General features: G+C 35.8%; 1 protein-coding gene across 1 annotated transcript; it reads right to left on the bottom strand.

The window, feature by feature from the left end:
• Positions 1-6,262: 6,262 nt before the first annotated feature.
• On the bottom strand, positions 6,263-9,257 carry hrh2b (histamine receptor H2b; the record flags this gene model as incomplete). Its single annotated transcript, XM_079247443.1, has 2 exons — positions 6,263-6,739; positions 8,637-9,257. 2 exons carry the CDS (start codon positions 9,255-9,257, stop codon positions 6,263-6,265), a joined length of 1,098 nt encoding a protein of 365 aa, XP_079103569.1.
• Between the last annotated feature and the right edge of the window lie 5,609 nt (positions 9,258-14,866).

Here is a 14,866-nt window from a genome sequence, read left to right as displayed (position 1 = left end):
TCTGCTATAGATGAAAAGCACCTTGTGACCCCAACAAATAATTTGCAAAATTATGCTTTGTTCCTTGTAATTATGCACACTCCTCAGAGACCATTACCTGCCATGACAAGGTCAACACATCCGACCTGGATAATTCACTTGTTTAATTTCTGCATCCCTTGTGGGGTCTTCTCTCTGTGGCACTGTCAAGTTATTTATGTAGCCTCTTGTTGTAAGCATGACCCAAAGCTTTTATCTGTCATATTAAATCATATCATGAGGAGTATAACTCTAGACCAAACTAATAAGAGTTCCAATGTGAATCAAAAAAAGCAGACTAAATAGATTTTCCTGCTGGATTTTGACTGTTAAAGTGAGTAAATAGCCAAATATTTTACAAGTTATTTAAGGAAAATATTGTTGCCATAGTGAATACTTTTAATGAGGAATAAAAAAAAAGATTTTTTTAGAATTTATCTATAATAGCTACACAAGTTCAGAGGCGTTAACCCCCGCTCATACACTGGGGTTACACTGATGAAGAATGCCTCAAGGTTCTTTTCCAGTTCTGGGTTATTCGCACCATGAAAACAGCTGCTGTTGAAAGCAGGCAGCACCACAACTGACTCGTGCAGCAGCTTCCCACACCGATATCAAGCTCTCCAAACCCCCGCACTGAGCATGCTCAGACAAACCTGCTCCTGGATCTCCAGACAGGAGTTTAGCAGTCATCTTCAAATGAAATGATGGGAAGTGACAGGATCAGTGGGAAGCCATGTAGCTGAGATATCTGGCAGGATGAGATAGAGCAAACAGCCAAACCCACGCACTGAAATGCACACAGGACCATGCAGATACAATATGCATACACAGAATGCATAATTCACAATCTCACAAAAATTGTGTGTGAAAATTGATAAATGGTTTTTGTATGTGTGTGTAATCCTTTTTATATTTCCCCACCTTAAAGTAAAAGTTATGTAAAGTAGAAGCAGTATTTCAGCTTTTGGACAACTCTGTCCCCCACCCCTCTGCTGCGTGCGGCACTCATAAAGGTTAAATAAAGAACTGCTGAGGAAGCTGAGTCTGAATAGGACATTGTTGAATCAGAGATGTGAGCACAAAAATAAATCCTAACCTGTGTAGAAGCACGAGATAAACAAAAAATTACAAATGACACACAAACCGCAGCTGCTATTATAAGCAAAGTGTAAACTGCTCTTTTCATTTTCATAACTCTGTCCTGACCAAATGACAAACTTAGCAAAATGTGGTCCCACTGCAGCCTGCGGAAGAAATTTGTTTAATTATCCATGGCAACGGCTGTCCTCTTTGACTCCACTGGGGACAATTAAGACGTGTGACTTAACAAACATCAGGCTACACTCCAATCACACGCAGAGGCAGCCTGTAAAAGCACATAATGGGGGTGCATATGTGAGAAAACCAGAAAAGGAATATTATTTTAAGTGTAGTTCCTTACCACCAACCTACTCACTTGCATAACGTATTAGGTATTAAAGAGATTTTTACATTGCCTCAGCAGTAAATAGAATGTTTCTAAATAATGGCAGTATGGCTGAGATGATGAAAAGAAAAAAATACATGTTACAATATACACACAAAAGTGTGTATATATTAATAGTGTTTTGTTTGTTGGTAAATGAGAAGTTATTAACTGAAGTGGCAACCTAGGAGTCATAAATATCTCTTCAAATAAGACTCTTTCTAAAACATGGATACGTTAATGTGTGTTTGAAAGCAAAAGCAAATGAAGAAAGAGGATGATCCAAGCAACACATCTTTGTTGACGATGTTATTAGTTTTTTAAATAATGGGCTTTAAATAATGTTTCCCACGCACAGAGGGAAAGAGGCGTGAAACACATGGATATGTTCTGCCAAACTCATGAGAAATGAAAAGCTGTTTGACACTGCCATCTGGTGGGAATGCAGAGTTTGCAGAAAACAGGTTTACTCTGTTCTCAGTGGTGTTCAATGTCTTATATCTTTATGAACATGCTACTCATTAAAATGTGTTGCATTCCTTAAAATTTAATTGTAATATCATCATTTCCAGATGAAACCAAAGTAGGATTTCAGCAAGTCCAGAATTGTTTGCCTGCTGTTTACATGGCACACTTTAAGCAGAGCTCAGTGCGAAGAACACGCCACCTGTGATGCAATCATGGATTTCTAAGGTAGATTTTGTCCACCTGATTGCATACATATTTTCTTTATTATGAAGCAGCCTTGGCATAAAAACACTTTCTATTAGATTTGGTCTAAGCATATAACAATATTCTTTAAATGTGAAGTAAAATGTGAGGTTTTTTGAAGACATGTCCTGTTTTGAATCAAATGTTATTTCAGCAGATGCTGCTTTGTACCACTAGATGATGATAGTGAGTCAAGTGGCATCGAAACTACTCACACCCTTTGAACCAGAGGGTGCCAGAGAGTTCTGCAAAACAAAAGACAGAACAAATAGTCTTTTCTATTTGAAAGGTTTCCGCCTGGGAGGAGATGTCTGCACACACTCAAGCTTCTCCAAGTGAAAATGTATTCTCATTTGTGTGGGGCAAGTTATGAATACACAGGAATGACTTTAAACGCAAAAAATGATCACGACTGTTAGACTGAGGCTAAAAATGTGTGTGCAAAATATTAAATATTTGTTCAGTTGTGTAGTTATTTTACTTTGTTCAACATTCTTGATATTTTTGTGTGGATTTGAGCAAGCATTTGCAAGTACCTTCACAAGCTGGTTTACATACGAGTCACTCAAGCATCACACATCTGTAACCTTTACTGAGTCTCGTTTCTTTGTTCACAGTGTACAATGTGTTTACAACAAAGGTCAAATTTCCATGTCTGTTAAACTCAGGATTTTTTCTTTCTCTTAGTAATTAGTGTAATATCATTATTGGGACCACCAGAGGCAAACTAACACCATCCAGTTCTTTATGAAAAGCCAGCTTCCCTTATAATATATATATATATATATATATATATATATATATATATATATATATATATATATATATATATATATATATATATTACTGGATTTTTTTCTGCAAAGACTTGGTATGTTAGCCTCATAGCCATATCTATCTGGATTAATTCTTTTTGTTTTATGAAAACAAATAAATCAGATACCGCTGCCATGACAATGCAGATGTTACTTTTGGGTGTAGAATGCTGCTTTTTGTGCAACAGGTGGGATTTTATTTATCTTTCTGTTGCAGAGCTGGAACACCGAGTTGATAATGTAAGAGTAAACAGAGGTGACTACAACGCTTGAGATTACAGAGGCAATCACTGATCCTTTGCAGACCTTATATAAACAAAAACAATATTGGATTAGCACACTTCTTTAGCAGCAATATACTGTCATAAAGTACATGATGAAGCATTTTTGCATTTCACTGCTGTGGATGTGTAAGTCTGTTTATTCAATTCAAACATTAAAAAGTTAATTTTGTGCAATTAAGTTTTTACACATTTTATAGAAGGTAATGCTTAATTTTTTTCCCAAATTTGGATAATCAGTGATAGATCCTTTGTTGAAATCTGTCTTCATGCAGCTCAGTCTGTGTTAAGTAATAATACACATTTCTCATTAAACATTTACAGGAGGAAGAACTAAAGCTGATAACATTTTTAACCGTTCACCACAATGATGCTGCTATAATAGCATACTCTTACAGGTTATAATAATGTTCACACACATTCTAACCTTTCTGTTGCAAGAGTCATTAGTTTACGTGGGTTGTTGCTTTAGTTTGTATTTAGTAATGTAAACTTTTAACAATAAATTTTTGTGATCCAGTTCTTCATATGAGATGGTAACAGTGTAGACTTTTTTTTACAAACTTGGTACTGCAGATAGATTTAATGATGTGAAGGCACAAATCAACAATCTTTTATTATTTTTAGGTAGACAATCTTTTTAGATAATCCTTTTATTTTATGTGAAATTATTCAAGTAATCTTTTTTTTTTTTTTTTTTTACTACAATAACCACAACTTGAATTTAAAACCATGACTTATGTTGCATATATTGGCATATTGTTGCATAGGGCCTCGTGTATTTCTCAACTAATGAATGTTTTTCTAAAGCAACCCAGTTTACAGTGATGGTAGAGTAAAAGCAGAACAAATTTTTTTTACGACAAATCTTTGGAAAAAGATATTTTCAGTGAATTTATGCCTGTTTTATTTTTAGTATAGTGTGCCATAAAAGCAAAAAAGGGACATTTTTAGGGCTAGAAACAAAGAATGTACATGTAGGTTTATTTTGAAGACATTCGCCCTAATGAATTCAAAACAAATAATCACAGTAAATATTTAATATAAAGCCATAAAATATTCTTGTAACTTTTGACTATTTTGGAAATTGGCAAGTGATGCAAATATGTTAATAATTTGGCCATATCTTATCATCTGAATTTACCAAACAAGTGAAATTTATTTTATTGAAACATCATCAATTTAAGTTATAATTTGCTCAGTTCATTTTCAGAAGGAATCCAGACAGGTGTTATGCCATATCAATCATTTATCCAGGAGCAACAGTCCGAACCATTGGGCATGTCCATTATCTGGTGAGTTTATTTGTTCTGCAGTTACTGTATTTAACTACAGAGTCAATACAATATAATAATAATTATAATACCAAATATAAACAATCTATTGTAGAAATCTGGTTTCTACAAAGTAACAAACTTCAAGTATTCTCTCAGCTTGGACTGGTTACACTCAGCATACCTTGGTCATTCTAAGTTCTTGTTAATGACAACTTAACCCCTTAACTTTCCAACTGCTTCCTGGCAGCGGAAATGTTGCAGCCCACTCTCTGGTACGTCTGGAACTAATAAAACTATATCCAAAAGTTTTCTGAATTGAGAAAAAAAAGTTTCTGAAGGTCAGCTAGAGCAAATTTCTACAGCAATAAACAACCATTTATTAGAGAAACCTTTAGCTGTGTAATAACAGTGTTTTCACTCGATGTAGAAGCTGGTTTCATTCTTTTTTTCTTTTTCTTGGAGGTGCATGTATGTATTCCTGCTAGTACATGTATGTACTTTAAGAGCATAAACAAACAAAGTCCAAACAAAGTACATTCTTTGACTAAAATCCTACCCCAGTAGAGTGGGGTGAAACTATAGTGAAGCTTACTCTAGTTTTCCAAAGACAGAGATTTCTGAGCTGTTCAGAAGGTTTAGGCTTTCCATATTCACTCTGTTTGTTTGGACTTTGCTTCTCCTGCTGTAGTAAATCACCCAGTAGTTTTCACAAGTTACGTGCTGCACCATAATCAAGTGAAAGGCTTGTTGCTATGGAATTACTGCTTATTTAGGTTTGATTAAACCTATTTAGGGATCCAGCATTTTAAATTGTGCTGCTCTATATTGTGTGAAGGCTTTACATTTTTAAAAAAAATATGAATAAAATGTATTTCAGAACATGAAGCTCTTTGTTGATTGTGCATGAAAAGCATTTCATAAATAAATATTTTATTTGATTTGATAAATAAAAGTAATAAAAGGCATACGATTTAAACTGTGCTATTTTATTTAATTATGAAAAAATAAATAAATAAAAAAGGTTTGCTCATTATAACATCCATCTATGCTCTTTAGTTTATGGGTAAAAATGTTATGGTCACATCATGCCATTTAAGATTTTCTTATATTTTATTTTTTCATGCGCTATAATGCATGCTCACTATAAAATCAGAGACTTCTCAGTGCCTTCATTCATTACCTCAAAAAGAACTGTCAAGGACACTGTGTTCAGGTGCAGTTAATCTGTTAAAATGTGCAGGAAGTCCTTCAGGGCATACTGCGTGGGTCATGTCAAACAAACACATATTTTGCATATCAAATCAACTTTCTGGTCACTTATTTACTGTCTGTGGCAGGACAGAAGTGAGAGAAAATAAACTATTTGCAAACTTTTAACCAACTGAGCTGCTGTGCACCTAGTTGAGAAAATGACAATTCCTTCCACGCAGATCTTCTCTTTATTGTGTTTCAGTGTAACATATTTCAATACTGCAAACTTTATTGAGGGTAAAATTTGACTTCATCAACAAAATGATAAACTCTTTCATTAAGCACTTGAAAAACCGTGCAACATTCACTGCTATGCCTGGAATTGGATAATCTTTGGCACTATTCACTGAAAATGTAACTTATCTGCTAATCTTGCCCAGTGAGAGGTTGGGTACATTTGCAATTACAATATTTATTAAGTCTATTAGTGAAACAGCATTTTCATATCAGCTGATCAGAGGTGCCATTCTTCTCATTCAAATTCGGGTTCTTCTCCTCTGTTTCAGTCTTTACTGTATTTGTCTGCTTCTGAGACTGTTGGGAGACCCTGATTCCATTAATTAGGGTCAATCGCTTGTGTGCAGACGCACGAGGAAGCTGCAGTTTTCTGCAGGATGCTCCTCTGCAGTGTAACAGCTCTGCATAGGCACGGCGGAAGTCTCTATTGAATGCTGGATACAGGATGGGATTAAGGGTTGAGTTTAGGTAGCCCAGCCACAGGACTACTGAATGAAGTGTGTTAGGGGGATTTGTCCTGTCCTTTATGCCATTACAGGTAAAGAAGGTGAAGTAGGGGAACCAGCAGATGACAAAAGCCCCCAGTACAGCTGCCAGGGTCACTGTGGCTTTGTGCTCTCGGGCTATGGCTGCAGTTGCTGAACGAGCAAATGATGGGGTGGTCGCACGAATACGCCGCACCTGTAAAGAGAACAGGAGTTTATTGGTGCCAGACAAGTATTAATTGCCAAATTTTTGCCTTCAATAAAATACAAATCACTTACACAAAATCATATTTTGTCCTCTTCCAAAAACAAACAAAAGAACAGCTTTAAAAGGAACTTTTATTAATATGACCTGCAAGGCTTTTTAGAATAATACTTTTATAGGCTTTACAGATATTTAAAATACTCAAGACCTCTCAATCCTACCATAAGATGCACATGACTTCTGTTTAGTCTCATCTTAACCTAATGAAAGCATTTAAGGTAAAGACTCAAACTGTATTCTGAGCTGATGAATATAATCTTCTGCTTACATAACAGCATGTTTGATGTATCACCTTTAGTCATCAGTTGTTCAAGGTAAACATATATGGAGCAGTGAGGATGCTGCGTTTTTAACTGGTAACAGTTCATCTGTGCTCTCCAGTCACATCAAAATGACCAGTATCATAATAAAATAATATCTGTCAATATCTACACCAATAAGCGGTTTATAAGCACGATTTTGGTTATTTTATTAAACCATCCCAATATATAGGGCTGTCCGACCTTGTCCTGTGTACTAGCTAAAGTATAATTAAATTCAACACAATGCAACATTATAAACTCATATTGTTTGCTAGCTTAGTCAGAAGGCAGTCAACAAGGTCATGAAAAAATTTCCAGTTCTGACTTTTAATTGTCCAAGGCTAATTGAATACAACAAGCTTAGTAACTACAAATGGTTAACTGGAAACCTCCTGTGAATTCTACTCACAACAAAACGGACGGTGATCATGTGGCGTTATGTTGCAGAGATCTGCTGTAGGCCTTTTCACAGCAGATATTTTGTCTCAAAGATGGAGCGTGCAACAAATTCAAAGAACACTGACCTTCCATAATGTCTGATAGCTTTAACAATTTTTTTTTATTCTCATTAAGATGAGCAATCAATAGCAACTTTTAATAGACATACACAGCAGCTACCTTTTTTTAATGGTGTCTCCAAACAAACAAACAACTCTGTTTCCTTTAAACTTTAAAGCTGCAGCACTGTTTTTGTTTGGTAGCTGCTAGCTGGTAGCTGGGATAAGCAACACAATAAAAGACACATTGAAGAAAACTTTACAAGTGCACAATATTAAGATAGTTACATATGGTGCAGACACTTCTGCACCTGAGACAACTGGATCAACCTAAAGATAAAAATGTGCCGATCTGACAGAACTTCTGTGCGTAGCATTTACTTTACTGTTATATTACTTTTACTGATAGATTTCAGCAATTATTTATGTACCTTTAAAAGAGCAAGACAAGCCCAGGTGTATTAATGAGGGCTACTTTCCACTAAAAAACTATGTTTTGCTTTATTACACCAATCAGTATGCAAAAGTCATTATCAATTCACCAAGCGTATCCTACAAGTCAAAATCATATTTACCTTGAAAAAAGCCTTGCTGTGTGTCCTACATTTAAAAGCAGACTTATCTTGTCAACTGACAGAATTTACATACGGATGGAGACATGATCATATTCTCTCTCGCAACATTTTAACGGTAGCTAACGGTAACGTAGCTTTGTAGTTGACAAGCTACTAAATTAATTAGAAAACACACAATAAGGACACAGCCCCAGGTCTGTAAGACACTACCTTGTTCTCTTTCTGTTATGTCGCAAATACTGTGAAGGCTTTTTTTTCACTCCCCTAGTTGACTCTTAACAAGAACGCATAACCTAAAGCAACACCTTATGGAAACAAATTAGGCTTTATTCCCGGTTAGCAAGTTAAAATATATATATATAAAAAAAATTTTAAAAAATGATAGTGATCACATGTGGCCAGATGACACCATTAAATCTTTGCAAAATGATTTGTTTGTAAAATAATGACTGACCTGTTCTCGTGCCACTCTGAAAATGCAGAGATACATTCCGCACATCAGCAGCAGCGGCAGGTAAAATGAACCAAAGCTATAGATTACAACATAGTTGTTATTCCACTCAAACTGGCAGTAACGTCCTTCCTTATCTTCATCACCCATTCTCCAGTCCAGATGCTGCACCTTGTAGTCTTTTGTGTTCCAACCCAGGTGAATGGGTAAAAAGGCCGCAGCTAATGATAAGACCCAGATGGAGATGATGGCCAGCGTCACCCTTCGAGGTGTAACTCTCCTGGAGTGGCTGAGGGGAGATGATATGGCCAGGTATCTGTTCACACTGATTGCTAGGAGGGTCAGAATGGAGGATGTACAGAACATGACATCCATGGAGATGTAGATGTTGCATAAGGTTCCTCCAAAGGGCCATTTCCCACCACGTAGCTCCACAGTGGCAGACAAAGGCAGCACCAGCAGGCCAAGAAGAAGATCCGCCACTGCCAGTGACACTACGAAGCAGTTTGCAATCCTCCACAATCGTCGGCTAAGTCCCACGGCCAAGCACACCAACACATTGCCCCCAATGGTCAAAATGATAACAAACACAAGGAAAAGCCAACAGATGGCTGAGGAAATCATGACTCCTTCAGCCACCTGGTCACTGCTGCTGTTGTAGCTCAGAAGGAAATGTGTAAAATGACTCATCCACTGGGTCAGATGTTCTCTGCTACGTCCACTTTACATTTTCATCAAATGTTTCTTCTTTTGGCATCTGCGTGGGAAGACAACCAGGTTCAGAAGCAGATCAATAAAGAGAAAGAATCTCTCAGCCATTTTTTTTTCACAGTGCCTCTGCCATGGCTCCTGAAGTGAACACTGCACTGAAGAAGATAAAACAAAGAAATTAACTTCATCATATAAACAATAATAATAATACATATGACGTTAAGGTAACAATTTTCTTGAAGAGGTCTTGTAATAACTGGTGGTATGAGATAAAAAGAGTATATTTGTGAAATTAAAATCAAACATGATGGTCTAAAACAGATAAGGAGATCAAAGATAAAAGACTGATGAATGTGTACGTTCCCTTTCGCCTAATGATTCCTGTGATCCATAATTGGACTAAGCGGTTAAGAACATGAATGAATGAAGGATTTATGATTTATATGTTTGATATATGTGTTTACAATACATGCTGAGATTAGAAAGCTATTCGCTGGAGAAAGGTATATTTACTTAGGGAAATACTGATCTGCACGACATTGTCTAATTATCAGCAAGGTATATGAATCAGGGCCACATTAAAATTGCACAGGCCCCTGGGCCCAGAGTGTTCCAGGGCCCCCCTTACCCACCGCAACATTGTGAAAATTGTGAATGATACACTGAGAAAGGAAATTTCTAACATCTCTCAGCCAGTGGTACCAATAGCAAAATATTAGACACTGTGGTGTGGCTATCTGGCTTTTATGTACATTTTATGTCCAAACTTTTCTGTTTGGACATAAAATGTTTTCTCTTCGTGGGTCCCACATAGGCCCCAAGTGGGTGTGGTCCCCTGGGCCTGTGCCCATAAAGCCCATTGGATAATTCAGCCTTTATGGGACCTTTACAAATGCAGGGCTGTATGCAAGGCAAAGAAAATCCTTGCAGATCCTGCCCATCCTCTGCACAGGCAGTTTCAGCCATTGCGCTCAGGCAGGAGATATTGCGTGCCTAAGTTTAAAACCAATAGAGTCAGAAACTCCTTCATCCCAAGAGCCATTGGATTTTTAAATAAATCATAGTTGTTAATTTGCTACTTTTAGCGTCGCTTTATGTGCTGTGATGTTCTCATCTTACCATGTTTCCACTGTTATTTAACTTGCCTTTTATTATTTTATTATATTATTTTATTATTATTTTATTATTTTACTATTTTTATTTTATTATTTTACTATTTTTATTGTTTGTTGTTGTTGACTGATTGCACTTTTATGCTACCGGCTGCACACAAATTGCCCTTCGGGGACCTAATAAAGTATTGATTGATTGATTGATTGATTTATAGGGGTCTGTAAAACAGTCTTAGAAGTTACTTTTTAAAAAGGATTGCCACGAGAAAAACAGTCCAAAGGATCCAAGACTGAGGGCTCATTGAAGATTGGTTTTGTTTGTCTTCTTTGTCTTTTTACAATCTGTTTTTCACCTCCTCATTCCACATCACTGATACATTTGAATACCTGTGTAAAAGCGAAACAACAACAATAAAAACAAAATATATTTAAATATATAACAACAACAACAAAAAGTCCAGATCACCAGGCTTGCACTGCTCCTGTCAAAGCCCCAGCTGTCTTACCTTGCTGTGAAACTGGGCTAATTCTGATGAATGCAAGATGTGTATGGTATATGGCATGTTTGATAATAAACAAGCTAAACTAATTTTCCAGTAACAACTAATCTCATTTGGTGATGTCAGAGTGTGTTGTCCTACCATCATTCAAGAAATTTATTGAATATAAACAAATAAATCTATTATTGGTCATTAAGAATCATAAAAATGTGAATAAGTTGCAGATTTGTTGATTAATTTCTAAACAGAAAAGGAAAACGCAAACAAACCTGTATTATTTGAAATGAAATAATGAAATATAGATCATACATACAACTAAGAAACTCTGTCCTTCTTGTGACAGTTGAATATTTCTGTACATAAAGTTATGACAAGCCTGAACTGCGTATTTACTGTATTAATTTGCCTGCAATAAAAACACAGTAGCAACAGGAATATTTAGAAACAGGCATGATATAATGATATGATATTGACACCTCCAGCTTTATGACGCATATAGGACAGATTAAATCATGTTTGGTTTAAGTGTGTGTGTATTCAGAAGCTACAAAAGCAGGAAAGTCCACAGGAAGAAATGAATCACCTCTATTTTATCTTTAGTTTTGTGACAGTGTTTCCTGCCCTATTGAGACGTTTTCCCCTCCAGTCAAATATAATCCATTCTGTAATAACATAAAAAAAAAAAACAAAAAAAAAAACAGATACTAAAATTGACCACAATAAAAACAGCAGAAATAGGTATAATGCCAATATCATGGTAGAGAAATTGGGGTTGTATACGAAGGACTTATCATAAGGTAGTCATAGATATCATTATGATTTATCATGGCCATTCACCAGAATATGTAATCTTCCAACATAGTTGGAGAAGCACAGATTCATAAGATAATTTATCTGCCCTCACTTTGGCCTCTTTTGATAATACAGAGCATGTCAGTGCTATTCAGGACTTAGATTGGCCATATCATGTTTTTCCTGTATCATCTTTTCTGTTTATGTGATATACACACAGATATGATTGCTGTAATCCCTGCAGATATCTCTCTCTCTCTCTCTCTGACTTAGGATAATACAAACCAGATCAGTTGATAGTAACCATGTGTGCATACTCAGACCCCTTTTTGTACCATAAATAATGCAACTGAGAAAAAAAAAAAAATCCATGTTGTATTTACAAATGACATTAAAAAAAACTGAAACTCATTTAACAAGGCTAAGTTTTGGGGATATTCATTAATGTCGTCAAGGCAGACAGAATGTAGTCAGAGTACTACCAGCCATAACTGGCTTGCTGATCAGATCAGTTTAAAGGTGCCATAAAAAGAGAAGAGTTTTGCTATTCAAAAAAAGCTTTAACAAGTATAACAAGCACTAAAAATGCACAATGCAACACGTGTTTGAACCCCATACAAGTTTTGAAGTTTGATTCTTCTATGAGTTGAAAATATTGCTTTTCTCATGGTCTTTAGATTGTCTGGTATGATTTTGATTCTCCAAACTGAATGCATCAAACTCTATCGCTTTCAGAAAATTTACAAGTATTATCCAAAACTCTACTTCACAACAACAACAACAACAAAGTAAAGACAGAATTAAATTTGCAACTTAGTGTTTTTCAGTTAAAACCTATAGAAATACACCTAATAATGTCATAAAATATCAGGGTTATACGGCAGGCACTTTGATTATTTTATGTAATATGTGGTATAAAGACATCTATACATTCTGTACACACTTACAAAAGAGTTCTTTAAATGAATATTAAACACCTTCATACATATTTTTTGTTTTAAATGATAACTACACAAAGCCATTGCTCTATTGTCAGTGACATTCTCTGCCAAGTTGCTTCATATGAGATCTGGTTACAACATAAAGGAATTTAATTAATAATGCATTTCTATTATAATTACACCCTAACAAGCTCATCTTCTCAAATACGTGTTTTATTTTGTTCTAGTATAAGTTTATTGATCTGCAGCAGCTTTAGTTTAACCCCTAATTTTCAACTCAGACAATCCAAGAGTTTTAGAAATGCCAATAAATTTCCCTCAGAGATAAACATGCTTTGTTTCCATAGCAACTGTGTCTTTCTTTACACTGATAGAGTTTGAATCGACTTGTGTCCCCGGTTGACCCCTTTTTAGTGCTACAAGAATAGGATTTATTGATTTTTTTGGCCATGAAAAATCAGCAAGAGAAAAAATATAGAATATAAATTGTTGCCACTTTCATCTTATCCTTCCACTGACTGAGATACTGGGAACAGGTGAAACAAAATACTGTAGCAGCATGACTGACCAAAGATCATTTTACATTTCATTTTTTAATTTATTTCCTTGGTACTAAAATAGTACAAACCTAAAACTAACAACAAAAAGCGCACACTGGACTTTGATGGTGTAGATTTTTTCAGAAGAATAAAACACAAAAGTAAAATAAATAAACAGAGGGTGTCTAATAATGCCAAATGTATCTACTGTATTGTGTAGTGTACTTGTTGCATGCAGTGCAACATTTACACCACCTCTCAAATGGATAAGTGACACCTTTGGGCATGCTCTTTCCATGAATACTGCCACAAGCCATGCTGTCTTACGTAATGCAGCATAGGATTATTTTCCTGCATGATAATCAATTACCAAACAAGAGTTACAAAATAACTCTTTCAGACACTGATCTGCTTCACACGGCAAAGAATTTGATCGTGCATTATTAAATGCTATCTCATTTCTGTTTTGCTGCACATCTGCACACAACAGCCAGAGAACGTGAGTTTAAAAATCCCCTGCATTATTAAACACGTACATGAGTCCACAGTGAGATAGCAATGTGAACAACATCCGGGCAATGGATGACAGAAGGCAGGCAAACATTATAAACCCATAAATTAACACGTGAAGATTGAAACTTGGAGATGCGTAAATTATTTGGAAATTTGCCAAAATGACATGGAAGAACTAAACTAAGTGCATCGCTGAGCTGTTTTTCACCTCATTTTAAAACAATTATGTGCTCTTTTTAAATGAGAAGTTTGGCAACTTGGCATTTTCTAACTAAATATTAATCAATATGAGAAAGCATTCAATACTGATTGTAGGCATCTGTGCCAAACCTTAATTAAAACTAAATTGCAATTGAATATCGTCTGAAACACAGTGTTTAAAGTGTAACAGTGCTAACAGCATATAAACGACATACAGTAATCACAGACAATAAATTATGATATGTTATAATACAACATCATGAGGGAATTACAATATGTAATACTAAAAATGCACAGTGTTCTTAGGATAGTTTGTCTCAAGCTACATATTGGCATTGGTTAGTCAGGACTAAAGCAGCTACTTATGTGCATGCTGTGAATGTATAACCAAAGAATAATAGACATGACTGCATCACCAAGCAACACAGCCATCCAGTTATACTCTGCATGTCTGCACATGTCTTGACAAAACAAATAATTTCACATTTTTTGTGGAAGAAACTTAATGTTTAAGATGAAAATTTCAATGAAGCATGTGTGTACACAACACAGCCTTGTTTTTTTCCATCTAATGTTGTAACATCTAACTAAAAGTTGCTGTAAAAGAAAGTGTGTCAGCTCACCTCACATGGTTTGGCCAAGAATTCTGACTGATCCCCTCCTTCTTCCTGTCCGGGAGTGATCTCTGGTTCCTTGTGTGTAAACTTATGACTATTTCTTGCTCTCTCTCTCGCTCTCTCTCCTCCCCTACCCTCTGTTCCCACAAAGCTGAAAGGCACGTGTCATGCACAAATCTACATCAAACACCCTCCAAATCCATTCTTTTGTTTTCTTTATGATTAGTTTTTGGGTTAGCTTGAAAAGCATTAATTGCTGAACTATTGACAGTTTATGGAGCAACAGGGACCTAAATTAATGCAACTG

Source organism: Telmatherina bonti, assembly GCF_933228915.1.
Source record: "Telmatherina bonti genome assembly, chromosome: 10".
NCBI classification, from domain to species: domain Eukaryota; kingdom Metazoa; phylum Chordata; class Actinopteri; order Atheriniformes; family Telmatherinidae; genus Telmatherina; species Telmatherina bonti.
Note: the sequence above shows the minus strand (reverse complement) of the source record. Positions and strands in the feature narration are given on the sequence as shown.